The sequence below is a fragment of the Hyposmocoma kahamanoa genome, unplaced genomic scaffold, assembly GCF_003589595.1.
Source record: "Hyposmocoma kahamanoa isolate Upper Pololo Valley unplaced genomic scaffold, ASM358959v1 100021, whole genome shotgun sequence".
NCBI lineage: Eukaryota > Metazoa > Arthropoda > Insecta > Lepidoptera > Cosmopterigidae > Hyposmocoma > Hyposmocoma kahamanoa.
In genome coordinates, this window is record NW_020653200.1 from 1,212,360 (window position 1) to 1,224,990 (window position 12,631).

At 36.6% G+C, this 12,631-nt stretch overlaps 1 protein-coding gene across 1 annotated transcript in view; it reads left to right on the forward strand.

The window, feature by feature from the left end:
* LOC113229000 (dynein heavy chain 5, axonemal) overlaps window positions 1-12,631 on the forward strand; it is a 127,313-nt gene that overhangs the window by 97,014 nt on the left and 17,668 nt on the right. Inside the window, exons 26-30 of the mRNA XM_026462472.1 lie at window positions 2,161-2,360; window positions 3,157-3,632; window positions 4,779-4,990; window positions 5,502-5,726; window positions 11,396-11,568. Of these exons, the coding sequence (XP_026318257.1) occupies window positions 2,161-2,360; window positions 3,157-3,632; window positions 4,779-4,990; window positions 5,502-5,726; window positions 11,396-11,568 (1,286 nt within the window). The remainder of the gene's footprint in view (window positions 1-2,160; window positions 2,361-3,156; window positions 3,633-4,778; window positions 4,991-5,501; window positions 5,727-11,395; window positions 11,569-12,631) is intronic.

Below are 12,631 nucleotides of genomic sequence, written 5' to 3' on the forward strand. Positions count from 1 at the left end.
CGCCTCCAGAGTTCGTGTTTGGTCTCCCGTTTCTTATACATCTAAAAATGAAGTTTTCTTAAATTTCGTGCGGCGAAACCATATCGCATGTTGAAGGCAGTTTTTTAGCTTCTGTTTTGATTACGTGAATATAAACGAACGTTTGCAAACGTGAATCATGCATGTTTCACAAGCATATCAACCTCTCTTATGATGTGATCATAAGAGACCATCATCATCATCATCATCAGACTGTCTAAAGGGTTTTTGAAATCCACATTTGTCAAAGCAATAGTTTTGACTCAACCAAACACTTCGAAAGTTAACATTAAACTTCAATTCAACTAAAATAACCCTTTTATGGCAATCTTTGAATAAAATACCGTTCTACTGCCGTTTTTGAAATTGCAATTGTAAAGTCGATAAGCGATGTATAAAGTCGAAAAGTGTAGTCTATTACAGTACATGTACCGTGAGATTGAAAGGTACTCGTATAAAAGCGACAGCACAGTATATTTGAATGGAAAATGTTAATCTTCTATATTAGCCCAGTGTAAGAACTTAAATTCTCGAACAGTTTACACAATCTCTATCAATACCCGAAATTCACTGTTAGTATCCGAGTATCGAGGCTCTGAGCCTAAACCTTGAAATGTCTCCGATACCGCGATCGCAGGTTTGTATAGAAATTCAATTAGAGCGCACTGTAAGAAGAATTGAATGTCAGTTTTGGGAGCGGGGAAGGACCTTTAAAAATTATTTATTGTATTTAGAAGTAATTGCAAAACTTTAGTGGCAGTGACCGGAGTACATTGCTCGCAGAATAATAGTCGTTTGGAATAGTCCAAATATAAAAAAATAGTGCCAGAATCTATAGAGATTCTGGCACGATAGGTCGCGACTTAGACCGCGAGATATTGCTATTATCTATGGGAGTATAGCAGTACTGGTGAAGGTTGCGAGAATCTGCTGGATGCAAGCAGCACGAGGCCAGTCGTTGTGGCGTTCTTTGTGAGAGGCCTACTTCCAGCAGTGGACATCTTTTGGCTGAAATAATGATGCTGGTGACTCAAGTTGTATACTACTGACTAACGTAGACTACCGTATGTATATGTGCTTACAAGCATACAAGCAATAAAAACTACTCATAATGTTGTTGTAACATTATTGTTGATGAGCATTAATAAATAAAGAAAATTATAAGCGTTAAACTGAACGCGTTCCTGGCCCTGTACATAAGTATACACACACAACCACACACAACCACATATAACGGTGTATGAACAGCGATTAAAAATTGTTCAATGAAATGTACTGTTGACTAAACTTTATAGAAATATTCTCTGAAAAAATGTATTGTATATATATTGTATATATAGATGTATATTATATTTTCTTAAAAGTTTGAAAACGTCAGCTTGCTTTTAAATTGTAATAACATTTGAAAAGAGTTAATGAACCTATATGTCGGGGGTGTACTAAAGGAGCCTCCCCGCACGACTCACCCTGGTCAATAATCGGCGAGTATCTTACGCCGATTTGTCTTTCTCCACGTTGGCAAGCATTATAGTGTACGAGCCGTGTACCCCACCTACGGTGGGATCGGTTTCGGAGCTGTGGCGCATGGTCGGGTTCAGATTACGGGGTGCGCTTTTTCTCTTCGGTAGCACAGCGGTTAGTACTATAAGCGCTTGATGAGGAGGTTCCAGGTTCGATTCCTAATTTGGGCCAATTTAGGAAACGAACATTTGTAAATTCGTTTCGGTTTGGATATATCAAAGTTATCCTTATTTTAGTATTCATAGTAAATTCCCTAATTTGAGGTTAGGAATGTGGTGTGATTGTATTTTTTTCCCCTAAAATATTTCTCTTTGGCATAGCTTCCAACAAAAATAAATTTAACACGTAGACGGTCGAGATACAGCAACGCTAAAGTATCTAATTTCCATTGATTCAGGAAGTATGCCTTACATGTTTTAACCATTTTTGAGATCTTGTACTCGTAATAGAGCCTCCGTATACTACCTAAGTACGGTGGCATGAGGACGAGCCGGGCTTCGCCCTCTGCTGGACTGCCTACGGCCTCGGCACTTGCCATCGATACCTACGATAAGGAGATAGAGACCTGTAAGTCCTATTATTCTTTAACAATAGTTTAAGCGTATTTTATATTACCTGCAGGATATCTGCATATCCGCGATGAAGGAAAAGGACATCGAGGCGAAACTGCGGCAGGTGACCAACGAGTGGTCGGTACACGAGCTCACTTTCCAGACATTTAACAACCGCGGGGAGCTGCTCCTCCGGGGTGACACCACAGCTGAGACCATTGGTCAACTGGAGGACAGCCTCATGATCTTAGGATCGCTACTTTCTAATCGGTAAGGTTCAATGTTGCTATTGGTTTTAGAGGGAAAAATATACTAGCAAACTCATAATCGTAACAATAATTGCAAACTTTTAGACTTCTAGTTTCTTTGTTAGTTACGACAACATTACTATGAACAAATTAATAATATAATTTTATAAAAATAAATGTTTATACTTTTAATTTTATTTTGTGATCATTCTTATACAGATTTGAAAGTTTTTAATTTTAAATCTTTGAATGTATTTAAATTTTCATTTAATGATTTTATAGTTTTGGGTTTTGATTTTTTAATTTTAATTTATTTTTCATAATTGTTTCATTTTATAAATTTTAATAACATATGGTAAATTCTAGCATTTATAGTTTAAGTACTTTTACTAACACATATTATGGATTAGGAACGTCTGAAATAAATGAATTATTATTGCTATTTAGAAAATTGTCTGTTCTGACTCAGCAATTAGTTCGTTCTTAAAAATCTTACCACAGCCCTCACATAATATTATTATTGGTGGAGCAGTTATGTTTAATTTTTTTTTATTGAATGTTATGATGCTTTTTACTAGCACGGTATTCATATATGTTTCGTGAAAATACTGGAGTATATTCTAAACTAGTAGACTAGTTTAGAGTTATTATTAATACAAAGATCTAACAAACATAACGAAAAATCCCTTGGAGCCGGCTGGACCAACGCCTGTTTGCCGGGGTTAGTTAGAGTAGTATACTCACTAGAAAAGAGTGTAACATAGGTTCTATTATTATTTAATTAACACCTTATTTACGTAATACCTTCTTTTCCACAGGTACAACGCGCCGTTTAGGAAACAAATCCAGCAATGGCTTTACGACCTGCAGAGCACAAACGAAATTCTCGAACGCTGGCTGCTAGTCCAGAACATGTGGGTCTATCTAGAAGCTGTGTTCGTTGGTGGCGATATCGCAAAGCAACTTCCGAAGGAAGCTAAACGTTTCTCAAAAATCGACAAATCCTGGCAGAAGATTATGCAACGCGCTCATGAGACACCAGGTGTAGTCTCTTGTTGTGTCGGCGACGATCTTTTAAGGCAACTTCTACCACACTTACAAGAACAACTGGAGCTCTGTCAGAAAAGTCTCAGTGGTTATTTAGAAAAAAAAAGAACGATGTTTCCAAGATTTTTCTTCGTGTCAGACCCGGCTTTGTTGGAAATCCTTGGACAGGCCTCTGATTCGCATACAATACAGAATCATTTGCTATCTATATTTGACAACACACGATATGTGAAATTTCATGACGTAGGTAAGTTTATTTATTTTTTCTACGCAAAGTAGTAACCACTGTCTATAGATTGCTGTGATAATAAGGGAGTATCCGGGATATATCGCAATTCGCATTGCGGGACGTACGTAACTAAATTTGGTGGCTCTCTCTAGCCTTAAATTAGCATTGATGGTTTGCGGAAGAAATAGGTACAACTGTGGTATGTACATGGCCTTGCAGGCTTTAAAAAGAGAACCCTACAACTAGGGCTTGCAATTTGGATTCGTTTCATTCGAATATCCGTTAAATTTGGTTTTCGGATTTTGCAGTTGTCACGAATCGGATATTTCTAATAATAGGCACGTGCCTATTATTAGAAATATTACAGACAGTTTCAAAACAACTTTCATTAGGCGTCTTCAAAGGTATAAGTCGCAATATATGTATTATTTTATGTTAAAATACATGTATTATTTTATGTTAAAATAGTCGCGATCGTATCGAACATGTCCCTCGCACCCTGCCTTACGGGTCGTGCAAGCTGGTCAGGTATACTTCGAACACAGTTTTACAAACCATACGGTTGCGCCAAGAACTTAGACCCACAGTGCAACAGCTATTAGCTATTAGCCCTTGAGTATCCCTAACTACTCGAGGGGAATCAGGCGGCGTAAGCCGCGTCCTGCAAACATGCTTTGTTTGCCGGATCAAGCGCTGAAGGATGTGCCCTACAACAACAAAATTTACTAGTATTAAATGTAGTTAAATAGCAATAGAGCTCCTTGTGAAGGAGTTCGTCCAGTGGAGTACTAGCACTTCTCCTAGTTCTGCCACCAAGAAGTGATGTGTACGTTCCGATTTTGTAGGGTACTGAGTGTGCGTGAATAAAATATGGGATTTGTCAACTTATGTCTCAAGGTGACGGGTGAGCAAATGTTTGCGATTTAAAGCTCCGACTGGCAGTGCAGCTACTATGGACAGGCGTGTCGCTTACCACCAGGCGCACGACATGTTCGTTCCGTCACTAGATATCATGAAAAAAATATTTTATTAATTTGGCGTACTTATTTACCTTGTAAATGTATGTATGTATAGGGCTCATTACCTCAACCCATAATCACTGACTCTATACCAGAGATGTGGTTTAAAACACTGGTTTATATTCACTTATGTTATAATTTACAGAATACAACAAAATGATAGCTATCGTGTCCTCGGAAGGTGAAGAGATTAACCTTGAACGACCAGTACGCGCCGAGGGCTCCGTCGAGACTTGGCTGACGTCGCTGCTCCAATCCGCTCAAAGCAGTCTCCATTCCATTATCAGAAATGCTGTTTCTATACTCAATGATCCTTCCTTCAATCTGCTGATGTTCCTCGATAAAATGCCTGCCCAGGTTGGTGTTTTTGAGCATGTTTTTAAAGCTTTTTAATATAGAGCTGTCATACTGAAATCAATGTTGAGAAAAATCTTTACGAGCAATCGGTACTCCCAAAAAATTATACAAACATGGTAATTTTCAAGGTTCTTAGGATCGAGCCATTTATATTCCGAAAAATAAGTGCTTATGACACAATTCCCATCAACTCCCCATTGATATTTTAATTTTATGCATCCATTGCAACTATATAATGACTACAAAGTCAATTGTTTTTTAGTATTCATCATAGGTTTGTAGAAATGAGCACGTCAATTCACGTAAATGTATATCATAATTTCTGTTTACAAATAAGCCACATTTAAGTCGCTGCGTCGATTGATGTCGGATGCGGAAGCAGATAATTATAAATATGCGGATGCAGATTGCATGCGACATCCCTAATTAGAGCACTCGCTCATCGAAACTAATAACAAGAATTTGCGAGTATGTCTAGTAATTTCCTCACTCAGTACGTAACTGTTCACAGATAGGCCTTCTAGGTATCCAGATAATCTGGACACGTGACGCGGAGCTAGCGCTGATGCAGGCGCGGCAAGACAAGAAGATCATGATTGAAACCAACAATAAGTTCCTTGAGCTGTTGAACACCCTGATAGACCAGACCACTAGAGACCTTCTCAAGATAGAAAGGATCAAATTTGAAACTTTGATCACTATCCACGTACATCAGCGGGATATTTTTGATATGTTGGTGAGTTACATAATATATTTCTAATAAGCAGTGATCAAATTACGTAGATAATATTTATCTAAACTTCGAGGAACAGAGACAGAAAGTGGAGACTCACGATAACATTTTTTGTTCGGATTTTTTCGGGATTCAGGAGATCACTTAAGTTCATAAAAAAATTAACGTTATTTGATTTATGTAGAAATACTATATTTATCTAAACTTGGCGAAGAGTTGTTAAAACCACCAATTTTTTGGAATATTTAGGATAATTCCGATTAAAAACATCTTACTTAAATACATGTAATTAGAATTATTAAGATACGTATTTCAAAGAAACTATAGACTTATGGACATTCTTCCGGGGTCCTAAAGCTATCGCATCGACTATTCGCAAAGTTTAAATAAATATAGTCTACCTCATAGATTTAGTATATAGGTACCCATAGATTGGCAATGCAAGTGAAAGAGCGTTAGTATACACTTATGTTAGAGCAAGATAGACAAGACCACTTCATTATACCGCCCCATATCTGTGCTTCCAGTATTGTCCAAGATATTTGAAAGAATTATCTATACCCGTCTTGCAACATATTTAGACTCAATTAACTTCTTGTATAACAAACAATATGGATTCAGGCCAAAGTCAAATGCTCTATCTGCTACAGTAGATCTAGTTACTAAAATAAAGAACAACATCGATGAAAAGAAAATATGTTTAGGTATATTTATCGATTTAAAGAAGGCATTTGACACTGTCAGTCACAAAATCCTTTTGAGTAAATTACAATCGATTGGTATTACCGGCAACGCTTACAAAATTTTTGAATCATATCTGACAGATCGATATCAAGTGGTCAGAGTCGCTGAATTCCAAAGTTCAACTACACCTATTACGTACGGTGTCCCCCAAGGATCACTCCTCGGCCCATTGTTATTTTTAATTTACATCAATGTAATCAGTAAACTCGAATTAAAGGGAGAGCTTTCTCTTTACGCCGATGACACTTGCCTATTTTATTTTGGTCACGATATCGAATCAATAATTACGGATGCTCAGAGTGACCTTTATATTCTAAATGATTGGTTTCAGGGTAATCTTTTAACCATAAACGTAACTAAAACACACTACGTCATATTTGCAGCAAAAAATAAAAATATATCAGATTTTCAACCGCTTAAAATTAACAATTTTGAAATTGATAGATCAAAGAGTGAAAAATATTTAGGTCTTATTTTGGATAGTGGCTTGACATGGAAGCCGCATATTCAAAAGATAAAGTCAAAGTTAGCTTCGTTAACTGGTGCACTACGCGGTAGTCCGTTGCTTGCCGTTGAATGTGCGATACAATATTTACAATTCTCTAGTAAAACCACACATCGACTACTTGATTGAAATATGGGGGTTAGCAGCTAAAACTAATCTAAAATTTTTACAAACGTCACAGAATAAATTAATAAAAACACTATTCAAATACAATTATCTTACTCCAAGTACAAAACTATACAAAGCCACAAAATTAATGAATATTGACGAGTCATATAAATATTTTACATGCGTTCTAATTCGAAAAATATTATTAAAAGATATTCATATTGATATCAAATTTAATACTAAAAATGAACATATGCAACTAAAGCGACTACGAAATGCTAATAACGTAATACTACGGCCGCCGCGAACCAACTATGGTAAAAATAATATTACGTTTCGAACTGCACAAATATACAACACATTGCCTAACAATGTTAAAGAAGCTAAAACACTAAACACTTTTAAAAAGCTACTCAAAATTTATCTGATGAATGAACGTTAAGCAAAATTAATAAATAAAGTAAAAAGGAATAGATAAGAAGAAAATAATAAAATAAAACAAATCAAACTCCTGTAATATACTTATGTAGCTTGACACATCTAGTTATTGCCGATCTGTGTAGACTACGCGTGTGCGAACGTACAAAAACTCTTGCCCAGTACAATCAATGTTGCGACGGTTGAGGTAAAATTACCCACCTCTTATAAAAATGTAAAATTTATTTATATGTGTTCGTCTTAGGTGGAATATTTAAACCATACCTATGTATTTGCCGCTTGTCGTACGGCGTAATAAATGTTGTTTTATTGTGAATGTAGCTATATTTAAGTCTCTCATTTAAGTGAATGTATAATTCTTTTTGAGAAATAAAATTCTTTAACCACATTATACGCTACGAGCCTGTATGAACCTAGGGTCAGCTGACAACGAAACAAATTTCGTTTATTTTTGAAAAATAATTGGTTTTAAAATGTGAAATAGTGTTAAACGGACGTTTATTAGTCATGGTAACGTGTTCATTACCCGGATGTAACTCATCTAAAAACGTAAACTCGCAGAATTACACATTTCACATGTAAGTACTATTAACATTTTTAGCTGTCTAAAAACACTACCCCAAAAGTTTTTTACATAAATATATCCGTAACATTGTACCATTCAAGGGCATTAATAACCCAAATGTATACGAATTCAATTAAAAAATATATCAAATACGTGAATTTCTGAAATTCATAACGCCACTTTCATAGAAATTGACGCAATCGATAATATGTTATCGAGATGTCATTAACTGAAAAAAGAAAGGCAAAAGCGTGGCTTGCATACAGCCGAAATCATCTTCATACTTAATATTATTGAATCAGAAATTTCTGGTTTTAGTAATTTATATATAATTAATATTGCATTAGTGCATTATTTTTTGTCTACATTGAAACGAAAATTTCTTTTAATAGCGTAGTTGAGGCACCCTTTTTTATGTTAATTATTGTTGTTGATTCAAATTTCCTCAAAACATTGAAATACGACAGAAATGTCTTACAATGCTAAAGAGAGAAGACTGGGTTCCCAAAAAGTTTTAAAAAATATGCAGCAAACACTTTGAGGAAAAATGCTTTTCCTTTAGAGGCAAGCAAAGAGTGAAGCTACGTTCTGGTTCTACCCACATTATTCATGCCGGTATGTCTTACAATTAACGGACTTTTGTGTAGTACTACTCTCATCAACAACAAATCAGCGAAATCGCTTGGAGCGCCGCAGTTGGAGTTGTCCTCATGCAGCCAATCGTCGCTATGCAGGCTAGTCTTTGGAATTTGTCTAGCTTGTCGGTTACGGTCGTCAGCTTGATTCGTGGCCACCATATTATCGCGCCGTAACTGATCATGGGTGTTATCACCGTTTTGTAGAGCCATAGTATTATCTTGAGTGAAAGTCCCCATTGTTTACCTACCATCCTATGGCACTGTCAGAAAGTGATAGTAGCTTTCTTAATTTTGTATTGAATCCTTAATTAATTAGTTAATTAACATCTCGGCGTTTTGGAATAAGACATTTTGGTGAATACGACGAAGTGAAATGCCGGTGTAATATGTTAATCGATATTAAAGTGAAATCAGTGGATGGCGCAACACTATTTACCTTGCATACATGCACATTATATGCGCACAGATGTATTTGTGTTTTGGTCTCGTCTCCAATACTTCAGGGCCAATCTATTGGATATACTAAATCTATGGTCTACCTACCTATGCCAAATAACGTCAATTTTTATTGTATATAAGTGATTTTCCGAATGCCGAAAAAATCCGCGCCAAAAAATTGTTGTCGTAAGGTAGTCTCCACTTTCTGTTTCTGTTCCTTGAAGTTTAGGTAAATATACTCTACTTATTCCGATCACTGATAATAAGTCTTACAATTTTATTTTAACTTTGACTTGATCTTAACTTTGACTTGACAGACTTTGACAAATAAATACCCTTCATTTTATTTGCACGAAGTTGTAAATAGAAACGTAAAACTTTATAAAACGTACTTTTACTGTTGTTATGTATTCGAATGTGAGTATATTCGCTGTACAGTTATAACTTGTATATTGTATTTATTGAGATTTTTTTTTGTGAAATATATCCACTAGTTTTGTTCTAATTATGAACACAAAGATCGAACACACGGGGAGACTCCAACCCACGCTGCACCGTAGCATTGCTCTAACCATCTGAGTGACGGGTCCAGTTACCGAGTCGTCGAAATTCTCCTGTGTTTTTGGTATAGATCTTTGTATTGACTTTTCGTCGCCACTAGTGACATCTAGTGGGAGATTTTTTAATAACCTTACCACATGGACGTGGATTCAATTCCCATCGGGTCGACGTAATTTTTTCTGTGTGTTCGATTTTAGTATTCGTAATTCTACATTGTATTTAGTAAACAGAAGGAATTTAACAAATTTTAAATAACTTTGTAACATCTTTACCATGATATTAACAAGATGTTGCTATGGCATTTTTCATAGTTGAGAAATTATCATTATTATCTCTATTAAATAGCACGTCATCATCAACCCATTTATACGTCTCACTGCTGGGCACGGGCCTCCTCTCAGGAGAAAAGTTACACACGTTTTTCGAGGGTTACAACACTGATATTTTGGCGGGTTGAGGACTTCTCAAGAAGAAAGAAACTCACGTTTTCCAAGGGTTGTGAACCTTCTTGGACGTGCAGGTTTTATCACGATGCTTGCCTTCACCGAAAAGGTCATAGCAAATGTCAAATTAATTTTAAATTCGCACGAAAAGATCACAATCTTCACAAATCACGTAAATTTCGAAAGCCGCAGAAGGTGCGAGACCGGATTCGAATCCACGGCCTCTGCTTGTGAGGCGGTAGGTCAAACGGTTAGGCTACAGCGGCTTTTTAATTTTAACATTAAATAGTACGTATATGCGTATTACCTATATGTATTATATATTATTGTTACATACATTTATTGTTATATCAACCAGTTGATAAAAGTAAAATATTGTTTTATGTGCTATGTAGTGTATTAGTGTGTACATGGCTGTGTAAAATAGTATTTTTGGAGCAAATTCGCTATCTTGCGTAATTTAAGATCTTACAAAACTAACACTGACCCTGAGCCATTAAGCAAATAATAAGAACTTGATGATGTCTTTTTGGTTTTTTGCGACGTGCATGCCGTAGCGCCACCTGTGTGAAATCTATGGCAATTGTCCTCTACTTTAAGAACGCCTTCAAATTAGACGCTTATAGAAACAATTAATAGATTCAGGCGTTGCGGAAGGCCATGTTAATAAAAATTGAAGTAAATTAATTTGCAATTCCGTGAACCCTAGGTTGAGGTTAAATCATGCAAAATAGCTACGCTCATGTTGATTTTTTTTACTCATGGAGTTAATTTACCACCTTCGCTTCGCATAAAATAAATAAGACAAGCGCAACTACACTCACAACCATCCAAAAAATACCCGACACGTGTTTCGCGTCTCCGTCGTCTCCAGCATCCATCTGGGATAGTTGTATGTTCGACTCTTGGTAACTGCCGCGCCACTACTCTTTTTGTTACAATTGTCACTTTTGCAAACTAGATAATGTACGAAAATTAGGCGCCGCTGTAGCACTTCTATAAGCATCAAATTTTTTATAAACATCCAATTTGAAGGTGCTCATTTAAATGTAAGTTAGCAATAATAAACTGTTGTTGACCTTAATAAAACTAAATAATTAAATCACAACGATTTCACTGATATTTTTCTGTATGCAATGAAGCAATAAACATTTTTGGCGCTGCTTCACTCATGCCGTAATTCCATGAGCTGTGCGATTCTATTAAAATAATAAATATTATTCACTGTCCAGTGTCGCCTAAACGTGCGTACCGCGAACGACTTCGAGTGGTTGAAGCAGTGCCGTTTCTACTTTAAAGAGGATGCCGACAAGACGTGGATATCGGTAACCGACGTCACCTTCACCTACCAGAACGAATACCTGGGTTGTACGGAGCGGCTGGTGATCACGCCACTCACGGACAGGTAGTGCCTGGATTTAGTACTATATAAAAACTATTCACAACTACAAATACTACAAACTCTTTAGCAAAAACCACCGATTTAAGTACCTACTTTGTTTTGTGTTACCTATACCCAACCCCAAGTAGCAGTAGATAGCAGAGAGAGCTCTTTGTAAAAGAGTTGTCCACGGATGTACAGACATCTTACCCTTTTCTGCCGATGAGTTGTTTACAGCGTTCCTATTTTGAATGGTAAGGGCGAAATTACAGGCACATAGGACTTGTCAACTTATGTTGCAAGGCGATATACGCAGTGGCAGTGTCCCTCTGATCTTTGCGATTCTGAGTAGCGCTGCAAATAAAAATATAAATAATAAGGTATAAACTTTAGAGGATGAAAAGCGCCTGATTCCGTTTCATCCACCGGGATCCCCTAGCCCAATCCCCAAGGGGCTCCTTGTGAACTCAGTAGTTCCTCAGAATTCCCCGAACGCGGATACGTAACGTTAAGCCCCATTCACACTATGGTACCTTAAATAATATAAGCTTACAAAAAAAATAAACAATATATGTACTCTATCTATATTTATTAAAGGGAAATAATAGAGATGAAAAACGGGTGGAAAAAAGCCGAAAAACAAATGAAATTGCAGCGAACTGTGTCTAGTTGTAATACTAACTAAACTACGTTAAATTGATATTATCATTTCCCTAACTATATCTAAAAACTGTCCTACAGTTATACCATTATACAATTATTCCACCTGTACTTCTTGAATAAATTTATCATTTGCAATTCCATTTTGTTCGCATCTTTTCTTGACTTTACGTGGTGTACAGTCAACTACCTAGCTGTAGCTAGCTGGCTATACATGAGTGGTCAGGGAAAGCTGTACTATCACTAACAACCCTAGTTGCCTACCTAACAGCCTAGCCCTAACCATACGCTACGGAATATATACTTATATAAATAGTAGGGGAAGCCTGTCACCGTGCGACCTAAGGCAACAGACGGAAAGGGGGGAGGATAAGGGTGCTTTAGGAAATGGTTTTCTCACTGCCAGTCTCACAGACTCACAAGACTG